This window comes from Puma concolor, chromosome D1 (assembly GCF_028749965.1).
Source record: "Puma concolor isolate L17-30 chromosome D1, mPumCon1.1.hap2, whole genome shotgun sequence".
Taxonomy (NCBI): Eukaryota; Metazoa; Chordata; class Mammalia; order Carnivora; family Felidae; genus Puma; species Puma concolor.
Genome location: NC_141676.1, coordinates 16,629,869 through 16,642,752, shown reverse-complemented (window position 1 = coordinate 16,642,752; position 12,884 = coordinate 16,629,869). Strand labels below are relative to the sequence as shown.

General features: G+C 41.1%; 1 protein-coding gene across 3 annotated transcripts in view; it reads left to right on the top strand.

The window, feature by feature from the left end:
- The first annotated feature begins 5,801 nt into the window (after positions 1 to 5,801).
- Positions 5,802 to 12,884, top strand: part of CSTPP1 (centriolar satellite-associated tubulin polyglutamylase complex regulator 1) — a 202,245-nt gene continuing 195,162 nt past the window's right edge. For all 3 annotated transcript variants that reach the window (XM_086677525.1, XM_086677524.1, XM_086677526.1), the window contains exon 1: positions 5,802 to 5,954. In XM_086677525.1, coding sequence (XP_086533651.1) covers positions 5,909 to 5,954 — 46 coding nt within the window. In that variant the 5' untranslated portion in view covers positions 5,802 to 5,908. The remainder of the gene's footprint in view (positions 5,955 to 12,884) is intronic.

The following is a 12,884-nucleotide window of genomic DNA, read 5'->3' as shown; positions in this document are numbered from 1 at the left end:
TAATGTCATTACTGGGCTTAAAACCTTCTGATGGTTTCCTATTGCACTTGGAATAATATCCATACTTCTCATGTGGCTTTCAAGGTCCTTCATGATCTGGCTTCTGCCTCCTACTTTGACCACTTCTCCCCTTATTCATTTTGCTTTAGTCACACTGGCTTTCCTTCAGCTCTGCAACATGCTATCATTTCTTCGAGTTTTTGCATGAGCTACCTCCTCTACTGTTTCCCCAAGCCCTCCCATGGCAGATCTCAGCACAGCATACCAGCCTCAGAGAAACCTCATCTTATCACCCTAAAGTTGCCTTGTTCTCCCTCCCTGCCTTTACCCTATTTTATTTAGGAGGTTAGATAAGGTTTCCCGAGGTGATGGCATTGGCCTTTATCTTATAGGATGTACAAAAGTTTACTAGGCAGAAAATGTGGGAGAGGTACATTCTAGGTAGAAAGAAAAACTTACACCAAAGCAAGGGAGTGGGAAAGAGCCAGTATGCTTGGGAAGAGTGAGTAGGAAAGTATGGCTGGAGTATTACATATGTAGCGAAGAGTAAATGGCAAGCTGGCTGGAAAAATAGGTTGGGACCAGACTGTGAAGGGATATATATTGTCCGCACGTTTAGGAATTTGCTCCATCCTAGTCATGGTGAGTCAGCAACTTATTTATTTATTTATTTTTAGTTTTGTTTATTTTTGAGAGAAAGAGAGAGCGCGTGCGCCTGTGCAAGTGGGGGAGGGGCAGAGAGAGAGGGGGACAGAGGATCCAAAGTGGGATCTGCACTCACAGCAGAGTCTGATACAGGGGCTCAAACTCATGAAAACTGAACTGTGAGAGTCTGAACTGTGAGATCATGACCTGAGCTGAGTTTGGACATTTAACTGAGTGAACCACCCGGGCACCCAGCAACGCTTTTAAAGCATCGAAGTAGGGGCGCCTGGGTGGCGCAGTCGGTTAAGCGTCCGACTTCAGCCAGGTCACGATCTCGCGGTCCGTGAGTTCGAGCCCCGCGTTGGGTTCTGGGCTGATGGCTCAGAGCCTGGAGCCTGTTTTCGATTCTGTGTCTCCCTCTCTCTCTGCCCCTCCCCTGTTCATGCTCTGTCTCTCTCTGTCCCAAAAATAAATAAACGTTGAAAAAAAATTAAAAAAAAAAAAAGTATGGAAGTAACTTGGTCAGATTTGAGTTTTAGAACAATAAACTCTTGTAACAATCTAGGGATGAATTGGAGGAAAAATAAATGCAGAGACTGTAGCTTTTTGTCCTAAGATTCTAAAGTTTGGGAACTTACAATTCATATCCTAAGTTTATTTAGTTATTCCTAGTATATTCCCTCTCATCCTGAATGAATTCTCTTAGCTTGTCCACATGCGGCATTGTTCAATATGCCTTTTGTTTGCTGTTTTTTTGTTTTGTTTTGTTTTCTGGGCATTTCTTAACATGCAGTGATCTCTCACACACAATATTTAGGTATCTGAAGGATATGCCAATGCTCTGTTTGCTTTTTAAAAAATTTTTAATGTTTATTTATTTTTTGAGAGACAGAGCATGAGAAGGGGATGGGCAGAGAGAGAGGGAGACACAGAATCCAAAGCAGGCTCCAGGCTCTGGGCTGTCAGCACAGAGCCTGATGTGGGGCTCGAACTCATGACTGGAGCCGGAGTCGGATGCTTAACTGACTGAGCCACCCAGGCGCCCCAGTTTGATTTTTTTTTTAAGTTTACTTATTTATTTTGAGAGAAAGAGAGCTATCGGGGGAAGGGCAGAGAAAGAGAGGAGAGGAAGAGAGAATCCCAAACAGGCACTGTTAGCACGGAGCCCGAAGACTGGCTCAAACTCACAAACTGAGATCATTACCTTAGCCAAAATCAAGAGTTGGTTGATTAATGAGCTACCCAGGTGCCCCTGTTTGATTTTTTAAAAGTTTATTTAAGTAATCTCTACACCCAACCTGGGGTTCAAACTCACAACCCTGAGATCACTGCACTCTTCTAACTGAGCCAGCCAGGTGCCCCTCGATTTGATTTTTAATGCCCTTCTCAACAACGCCTTGCATTTTGCTGGCCTTTTTGTTTAATGAATTTATTTCATGAATTGATTCCTATGAGGAAACCATAAATCCTATGGATTGGATAGATTTAATTTTCTAGGCTTTTAATCTGGGGGGGGGGGAAGTCTACTTAACAGGTATTTATTCTGTCAGGCACTATGCATGTCCTAGAAACTTAAAAATGAGTGAACATTGTCTCTTGCCTTCAAGGAACTCACAATCTAGTAGGACAGTTCAAAGAATTTTTTTAATGACATAAATGCTTATCAAGTGCATACTCGAGGACAGAGGAAGGCACAGCTAAGTTTTGTGAGCTACCAAGAAAGATCAGAAAATCTCTTTCCCTTTCAAACTGTATGAAAGTATAATTCCCAACTCTTTTTACAGCATTTGAAAATATAATATAACAAGAAGGTTCAAGTCTGTAATCACCTTTGAGCTCCGGTTCAATTTAAGCCATGTCCTCATAACCACTTGCTTGTAATGCATTAGTTATTTTTAACTAAGAGTTTGTGAATGTTTCTTTTTCTTTTCTCTGCAAATTCTCCCAAATCTCTGGGTTGTTGACCTGTAGCAGTTCAAAATGACTTGTCTGTAAATAGCATTTTTTAATTTGAACATGTTAATCCCACACAGTGGCATCACACTTAGTTTCTGCTTTGCTTTTACGGAAGATAAGTCTTTTAAGAAGAGCTCAGCATGAATTTCATGACCTGCATTTCTTAGTAGCTACTTTGCCTTTAGCATCTTTTCTGCTTGATGAGTCGATAAAAGCTTGTCCTAGTTTCTTGAACCTATTTTGTAGCAATAATTCAGCCTGCATTTTTTCTTTCCTTATTGTTTCCTTGAAGTTTAAAACTATTTAGTACATTCATGTTTGCTTTCCTGTAGTTCTCAATTTAAGGGAGAAATTTCTTCCGTGTCAGTCTCGTCATAGGTCCTCTGCAGGGCCAGAGATGTCTATTAATTTTCTCCTTATAATTAGGAATTATAATCTGATAAACTAATGTCTCCACATATCATCTCTTGTAGGTGTTTTTCTGATTGCTTTGACCTTGATGTTTCTGTTCCTTATGCTGTAGGAATGACTTTAACATCTGGTACCTTCCCTATGCTTTGATCAATTTCATATCGCTTGCTTACACTCAGGATTGTGGAGTTGTCTTCTGAGTTGGTTGTTTACCGGGATGATTATTTGTTTAGGTAACCTTTTCAGAAGTATGTTATGATAATTTAAGAATCTGAAAACCCATCCAAATTGAAAGTTGACATTTTTTTTTCTTTCCTTAACATTCAACAAGGTCACAGAATTACATCTGCTTTTAACAAGTCTTGCGTATTTCCACTCTTCTTAAGACCCATGTTGTGTTTATTTCACTAAAAAATGTCCTCTGCTACTGAAGTGTGGCCAAAATCTGTTATCATGTACTCTATGGTAGAAGAGAAGTCTAAAAGTAGCTGTTCCTTCTTGGGAAAAACAAATACTATCTGGAAGGTCATCACTTCTGCTTTAAAAATATTTTGAAGATTTTCAAGTCATTTATTGTTTGTTTTCAAGTTATAATACATACCTATCATAGAAAATTTTGAGAATATATAAAAGTATAAAGAAGAAAAATAAAACAGTCAGTAATTCCAACACCAGTAAGGCTACCTGTTATTTCTGTGCAACCTCAAATTTTCTTGAAGCCTTAGTCTAGCAACCTCCTACCCTTTTCTTCCTCAATAGACTGTTCAAGACATTAAGAGTAGAAGACTGACTTTAAATATAAGGGTCCTTAGGATTTTTATGGAAGGGATGGAGCTGTAGGAAAAAGCTACTAATTGCTCCAGAGATGACATCTTGTTCTTATTTAGCTTTCTTTGAGTCATTAACAGTCGGGCGCCACTGGTGCTGAAACTTATCATTATTATAACCGCAAATGGGTTAATGCCCAAACAAAGCTATATTCTTGGGGCTGGTTCCCAGCTCCACCACACAGATCCCAACAGCAGCACCCTCCAAGTCCCAGGATAACGCTCCACAAATAAGAGGATGTCAAATGTTCAGCCTGGACTTGAAATTCTCTTCTTTTATCTGGGAGCTTCCAGTTACTGGCAGGGCAGAGCAAAAGGAAAAATAAATAAATAAAAAACCAAGCCAACAAACCCTAAAAAAAGAGGCTGTGTGGTTTAGTGGTCAGACCACTAGCTTGGAGGTTGGGATAGCTGTGATCCAGTTCTAGCTCTCTCACCGACTGGCTGGATGATGCTTGATAAGTCATTTGCCTGCCATGTTCCTCAGTTTCTCTGCTAAAAAAAAGGGAGAAGTACCTTAGGAAGTTTTTATGAGGACAAATGAATGATCTGCAAATAGCTTCGGGTTGCTTGGAAATAAAATTGTAAACCTTAATAATTACTATCCTATTACTTTATTAATAGCATAGTAATAAGTCACAGGTGTGAAAGTTATGAAACTTCTATACCCTCAAGCTGCACTGGGCGGGGGGGGAGGGGCAAGAGGCAAGCATCGAGGAAGAAAGCAAATATTTTTTATCAAATTTGCAGGACCTGACATTAAATACCAAATTAGTAAATTCATTACCTCGAGATCATAAATGCAGGTCCTAGTTTGGCTCTGATCCTTACCACATCCAAACTCAGAGTGACTCACAGGAGCCTAGAAATAAGACACATATACAATTTTAAGGGAAAGGGAGAATTAGGAGGTTTGAAGCTCCTGCTGGAGAAGGCTAAGAATAGACCGCGGACACAAAGAGAAGAAGGTCCTCTTTCCCTTTCCTCCCAGTGTAGGTGGTCCACTGGCTTCATGGATATTCCTCCCATAGCATGATTTTTCTTTCTTCTTTCCTACCTGCCTTCCATATCTTTTTCTTCCTTCTTTCATTCACTTCTTTCTTATTCTTTTTTTTTTGTTTTTCACAAAAATCTCACATTGTGGGAACTAACTTAAAAAGTGAGGATACAGTGGCTTTTCCTACCAGGTTTCAACTGTGACAGGAACCACAGACCACTAACCTGTTGCTGGAGTGGAGAGGAGCAAAAAGAAATATCTGGATATCTGGGACGTTCAACACCAATGAATGCTTTCCTTTCTTAAAAGAGAAGTCATCAATTAGGCATATAAAGGGGGGGGGAAATCTGGTGGTGTCCTTGTTTGTGCACCCCATCCCCTCAAGAAGTGAAATGTCTTGGTAGGAAAAAAGAAAGACACTTGGGAAGGGTATCAAATAGTAAGGGATAGGAGTAGAAATTGGGACTAAAGATAAATAGGGTTTTGAGAGGAAATATTAATGAACTGGAGGATTTAATAAGCACCTTCTGCGTGTCCAGCCTGGACATAGGCTGAAAAGACACATTCCTGACCTCAAGGAGCAGCCAAAATATACGCCTGTGAAAGCACTTGGTAGCAATTTAAGGCAGCAAATAATAAAGAGATAAACATAGGTCATGGGGCATTAAGTGTTTATGGGAATTTAGGGGTGGGAGCTATTACTGCAAGTTAGGATAACAGCTGTATAAAGCAGAAATAGCAGTTATGAAATTCAGAAATCGCGGACGCGGAGGGCTGGCAATAATTTTTCGACACCGGGAAATGTGACAGATTCAAGGGACTCTCCACCTCAAATTCCTCTAAAACCAGCTCCTCAAGAATGGGAGTCCTAAGAAAACTCGACCGCCGTGAAGCGACTGCTCCCGGAACCGGTGTGGCCAGCTTGGGGTTGCGATACGGAGACTGTTGGCGAGACACCCTTTCCACCTCCCGCCTCCTCCCGCCGCGTGGTTGCCATGGCAACGGAGAGAGCCGGCGACCTGGGTTCCGGAAGCCGGAGAGCTAGAGCTTTGGAAGCTACCGTGGTCAAAGGATGCTGAGTCCAGAGCGCCTAGCCCTACCGGACTACGAGTATCTGGGTAGGAGCTACCTTCAGCTTCGCAGAAGGAAAGAAGTGCAGACAATTAGGCCAGGGTCGGGGGAGGAGGCGGGGCGGGGCCTGAGTGGGGCCCGGGCCGGGTGGAGTAGGGAGGGGCCGGGAGGGGGCGCGTTCCAGGGCCTGGACTTGCGGGGAAAACAGCATCTGGGGGTCAAAGCATGTCTGAAGTGTCCGGGGCTCAGGCGGTGTGGATGGTGTTCAAAGGCGGATAGGTTGGAGTTGAGAATTTGGGGGCCCTTTGGGGATATTATAGATAATGCCGGTGGTGCAGTAACCTTGGAACCTGAAGTGCCAAATCAGTCATTCTGTGAACAATCATTTTACCGTTACAGCCGCCACTGGCATTTTTGAGCATTTCTTTTACGTTAGGCACTGTGCTAATCAAGCATTTCACATGCATTTTTACTTAATCTTCACAACAGCCCTAGGAGGAAATACGGTGTTTTTCTTCCATTTTGCAGACGGAGAAACTGAGGCTGAAGAGGTAGCTTGGATAAATAAGGCCACACAGTTAGAAAATGGTAGAGCTAGAATCAGAGCCTCATTTGCCCACTCCAGAGCTTGAGCTCTTGACCACTAAGGCAGTAGCTGTAGTACTTTATGGAGCACCTTCGATGTGTGAGGCCTTTGCTGGATGAAAAGAGGATGTATATATGTTTGCGTATATGTATGTATCTATATATGCTTATGCTTAAAATGATAGGCTTTATTTTTTAGAGCAGTTCTAAGTTTACATAAAATTAAGTAGATACACAGAGCGGTTCCCATATACTCTCTCCCCCTGACTCGGTTTCCCCTATTAATATCTGACATTAGTGGAGTACATTTGTTATAATTGATGAACCTAACCAAAGTCCATGCTCTACATTAGGGTTCATTCTTTGTGTTGTATAGTTTTGCGGGTTTTGACTAATGTATGTCACGTATCTGCTGTTACGGTATGGTGCAGAGTAATTTCACTGCCCTCAGCATGCTCTGTGCTCTACCTATTCATCCTTTCTCCTGCCCCCCCCCAACCCATGGCCTCCACTGATGTTATTTTCTATCTCTGAAGCTTTACAGAATGTCATATAGTTGGAGTCCTATAGTATGCAACCTTTTCAGATTGGCTTCTTTCACTTGGCAGTATGCATTTCAGGCCCTCTATGTCTTTTCCTGGCTCGATAGCTCATTTCTTTTTTATCACTGAATAATAGCCATATAGATGTATTATAAAAATTTTTAAATTAAAAACGTTCTGGTTTAAAATTCTAGATTGGTGGGGCGCCTGGGTGGCGCAGTCGGTTAAGCGTCCGACTTCAGCCAGGTCACGATCTCGCGGTCCGTGAGTTCGAGCCCCGCGTCGGGCTCTGGGCTGATGGCTCAGAGCCTGGAGCCTGCTTCCGATTCTGTGTCTCCCTCTCTCTCTGCCTCTCCCCCGTTCCTGCTCTGTCTCTCTCTGTCCCAAAAATAATAAATAAACGTTAAAAAAAAATAAAAAAAAAATAAAATTCTAGATTGGTAATACGGAAATTGGGTTAAAAATATAAAGAAGTTTATGGTGAAGTCTCCTCCCACCTCCCTTCCCCTAATGCCAATGTTCCTCCACCCTTAGCACATAGCAGTAACCACTATTACAGGCTTCCTACGTATCCTTCTAGATTAGTTTATTATGTACCTAAGGGAGAATATAGTGCCTGCTTTTTTTCATTTAATAGATCTTAGAGTAAGATGTCGGTCTTAGCTTCCTTCTTTTTAAAAATTTTTTTTAGTGTTTATTTTTGAGAGACAGAGACAGAGCACAAGAAGGGGAGGGGCAGAGAGAGAGGGAGACACAGAATCCAAAGCAGGCTCCAAGTTCTAAGCTGTCAGCACAGAGCCTGATGTGGGGTTTGAACTCATGAACTGTGAGATCAGGACCTGAGCTGAAGTCCGGCACTTAACTGACTGAGCCACCCAGGTGCCCCAAAAGCTTCCTTCTTAAAAAAAAATTTTTTTGAGGGTGCCTGAGTGGCTCAGTCAGTTAAGCGTCCAACTTCACTCAGGTCATGATCTCGGTCTGTGAGTTCGAGCCCCATGTCAGGCTCTGTGCTGACAGCTCAGAGCCTAGGGTCTGCTTTGGATTCTGTCTGTCCCTCCCCCACTCATGCTCTGTCTCTGTCTTTCAAAAATGAATAAACGTTAAAATTTTTTTTTAATTAAATTTTTTTTAGCTACATAGTAATTTAAATAATTTAACCAATTCTCTGTTGGTAGACAAGTTATTTTTAGCCTTTTGCTATCACTAAAAATACTCCACTGAATAACCTGCAATTTTGTTCCTTTACTAGTATATCCGCAAAGATAAATTCCACAAAGTAGAATTGGTGGATCAGAGGCATATACATTTTATGTTATTTTTTATTTATTTTGGGGGGGGGGGTATATGCATTTTACATATTGATAGATAGTACCAAATTGCCCTTCATAGAGGCTGTCAGCAGTATAAGATAATGCCTGTTTTCCCATGGTCTTTCCAACAAAATGTATACAATTTTTGAACGTTTTCAACCTGTTAAGTGGCAAATTGTCCCAGGGTGGATTTAGTGTGCATTTATTTTATGCAATTGAGCATCTTTCTGTCAAGTTTAACTTTGGTTCTTGAAAGGTATATGGTATATAGAGAGAGAAGTGTATAGATATGTGTATATACATATGTATATGTATGTATATATGGAGAGAGAGAGAAAAAGGTTACTTGACCACATCCATTAATTAGTCAAAAGGGCATAGTTTTATCACAGATAATTTTGTATCCAATGAATAATAATATCAGTGTCTAGCAATGCCTAGACTTTTGCAAAGGATTTTATGTATTTTATCTTATTTATCCAGTATTCAATGAATCTATAAAATATTTGAAAAGCCTGGTCCATTGTTCAGTCCTTTAGATGTTTGCTGTTTAAATGATATACCTCAAAGGCTTAGCATATTTTAAATATAGTGCTTTAGTGAATAGAAGTTGGTGATCCCTCCATAGTGACTTTTTCAGGAAGACTAATTCAGTGGCAAGTGGCAGTGCTGATAATGAATCTACAAACAGAATCAAAGTCCCAAGTTGATTAAAAAAAGTTTCACTCTCCACCTGTCCACCTAATGTTTGAACCCTGAGCAAGTGCTTCTTCAGGCTCTGTTGCATATTCAAGTGTCTTAACTCCCTGTCCCATTCAGCATCTGGACATTCATACTGCCCTAAACAAAGTCATACTCCTCACTGGCCTCCTCATGATTCATCAGACCCTACAACTGTGCTGAAATGCGTTTGTTTTTAGTTGAGAACAACCTCTATCCATCATAGTTTGCTCTGTTTTACGTATAGGCTGTTTTGAAGTATTCACCCTCAGTTTAATGACCATTGAAAACCACTCTCTCTTTTTTGAATGTTTATTTTGAGACGGAGAGAAGGAGCACGATCATGCAAGCGTGTGAGCGGGGGAGGGGAAGAGAGAGAGAAGGAGAGAGAAAATCCCAAGTAGGCTGTGTGCTCCCAGCGAACGGAACCTGAAGTAGGGATCCATCTCATGAGATCTTATGGTTGGTGATGACCTAAGCTGAAATCAAGAGTCAGACACGTCACTGACTGAACTACCGAGGTACCCTGAAAACATTCTTCATAGATTAATAAAATATTTCCTGGTTTAAAAAATTTAAATACCTGTAGAGAGTTTTATCTTTTTGGTTTCTTTCTTTTTTTTTTTTTTTCTCTTATAAGTTATAAAGTCACTTATGTGTATAGGCCTAGAGAAAATACATATAGAGAAAAGAAAATTGCAAGGACAGGAAAACTCTAGGCATTCAGTGAAACAGAAAAGCCAAAGCTGAGCACCCCTTGGTACATGTGTCGGGAGATCTCTTTTTAGTGTTACGATAGAAATTACAGTGATGTCTATTCAGTGAGTATCTGCAGACTTCCCTTTCTGTCTGCTAACCAGGCCTTATATTTGCCTTTTTGACTATTAGTGAAGAAAACAATCTTTCATCAGTTGGGTAAACTGATCCATTCCCTGCTGACTTTGTGGATTAGGAACCTGTAATCATGGTCTGGAATGGCTTAGGATCTTAAGATCATCATTACAGAAGCAACTCAATGATGTTCATGCCTGCAGTCATCAGAATGTAATGACAGAAGTTGTGTTAATGCCGAGGGCTGAATAGAAGAGAGTCTGGTAAGGAGATGAAATAAGGATAGAACCCTTGAAAGATTTCCAGCCTTATGAAATCTACTTATTGGAAGCTTCTGCCAGAGGCTGAGGTGTGTCTGTGTATCTGGTTGGGTGTGGAGAACTCTCTAGAGCCGAAGGGCAGCCTGTTCTGGTCCCAGGTTTGCAAAACACACCACCTACGTGCTGACCTGAGTATAAGCATGAGGGTGTGAAGTTTCTTTTTTACTTCACCTAATTTGGTGAGGTGCCTGCTTTCACTCATGCTCCAAGTTGCCTCTTCAGTTTCCATGGAAACTGCTTACTCTAAGTTTGGTATTAGGTTGGCATAATAGATAATTCTAGGAAACCAGAGATGATCTCTTTCCTTTGGAGGCTCTACTTTTAGAGGAATCACAGTAAGTTGGATAGTTTTTTTAAGTTACGGTTTTTAAGCACTTTGTACGTACTTAGCACCGTGCCTTATCTCACTTATTCTTCACAACCACGACACAAAGTGGGTATTGTTCATCCCATTTGGTGGTTGTTGTGGTTTTTTTTTTTTTTTTTACATTTTTAAAAAATGTTTGTTTATTTTTGAGAGAGAGCGCAGCAGGGGGGCGGGCAGAGAGAGAGAGGGACAGAGGCTCTGAAGCAGGCTCTGTGTTGACAGCAGAGAGCCTGATGTGGAGCTCGAACTCACAAACCAAGACATCATGATCTGACCCACAGTCGGACGTTTAACCAACTGAGCCACCCGGGTGCCCCTATTTGGTAGTTATTAATATCATCTCATTTTACAAATGAGGAAACTGAAGCGTAGAAAGGCTCATTCATTTGTACAAAGTCATATAGGTGATGATGCATAGCAAAGCCAGGGCTCAAACCCACGTTTGTCGATTCCTTAGTCTTTTTTTTCCCTTCTCCACCAACAAGATACAAATAAACAAACCAAAACATTTACTTGCCTGCAAAGGGCAGTGATCCTTGCTTCTCTGGTAAGAATGGAGCTCTTAAATAGTTCATTAGTGGGGCGCCTGGGTGGCTCAGTCGGTTGAGCGTCCGACTTCGGCTCAGGTCATGATCTCACAGTCTGTGAGTTCGAGCCCTGTGTCGGGCTCTGTGCTGACAGCTCGGAGCCTGGAGCCTGCTTCAGATTCTGTGTCTCCCTCTCTCTCTGCCCCTCCCCCGCTCATGCTCTGTCTCTCTCTCTCTCTCTCTCTCTCTCTCTGTCAAAAATAAATAAACATTAAAAAAAAAAGTTTATTAGTTGCAAATAAGTTTCCTGAGAACAGGAATTGTATTTTACTCATCATTGTATACTTGCCTTTCACAATGTAGACGCTTAATGCAAACATATGTTAAATCAAATGTGAATAATCTTATTTTAGGGTACCCTAAATGTGAGCAGCTAGCAGCAACTATTAAGACTTAATTAAGCACTAAAAAAAAAAAAAAAAAAGGAATTAAGCATTTATTATGCACCAGTAACATTTTAAGTGCTTTACATATATTAACGCACATGAAGATAATTTTAATTGTTATCTCCATTTGACAGATGAGGAAACTGCAGCATAAAAATATTGAAAAACTAGTTAGTAAGTCAAGGAGGCAGAATTCTAACCCAGTAATCCGAGTCCATATTGTTAAACTCGGTGCTATAAATATCTTGAGTGAATGCAAAATTGTGGCTCCAACTATTGCATCTAGACCTATGCATGGATCCTGGAGTAAGTTCAGGTGATTTCAAGTGCTTAATTTCACATTTCTGCCAGGAGGGGGCATCCTAGGAATCAGGATGGGTTTGGGAATAGTAAAATTCCAGTTCTCTCTTGCCACAAGACTCATCTCGCAGAGGCTAGCAATGAAGAATGTCACCTCTAAAAGTAATCTATTCGGGAGAGTTTTATTGAGGGTAATTTGTGTACTTTGGGTAGCTGTGTGATTTTGAAGAAGTTACTTAACCTCTCTGCGCCTTAGTTTCCTTATCTGCAAGCTGTAGATGATAATAGTACTTACCGCATCCATACATGTGAACTTTTAGAGCACTGCTTGGCTGCTGCATTGTGTCTACATTGTGAAAAGAGAGTATACAAAGATGAGTAAGATATCTTTTCTTTTAGAGCACCTGCGAAGGTGCTCAATAAATATTAACAATTATTATAACTATACTTTTTATAAAAGCATATAATGGATCTGTGGCAGCCATTAAAGTGTGACTCTCAGATATCCTGCTGTGGGGAAGGGAGGGTAATTAACTTTCGACTCCAGCTCTGAATCCAACACCTTGTTCACACTGAGATCACACTTCCCACAAGCTGCTTCCAGCCAGTGGCTGGGTTGGACAGACACACTGCTATGAGATATGTGACTGATTCTTTTGATGGTGACTTTGCCTGGAAGACTCCCATTGCACTGTAGTCTAAATTCTCTTTCTCTCCCTCTCCATCTCTCTCTCACTCTAAAGGATCATTGTCATCGGTCAGCAATCCCAGCCTCCTGTGGCTCCCTCCCCATTTGCCTTGTGGGTTTTCCCCCCAGTATTATCTCTTGCATGTCTGATCCTGTCTTGGTGTTGCTTCTCAGAGTACCTGGACTAAGACAACATCCAACAGTCATTAATATAGTCCCTTCCAGCCTTAAGGTTAATACAATTTCTTCAAGCCTTGGCAGAGGTTCTGACATACAATTCTTTCTATGTAGAAGACTCTTACATATTACTAATCTTATTACTGGTTTTTGTATTTGCTGAT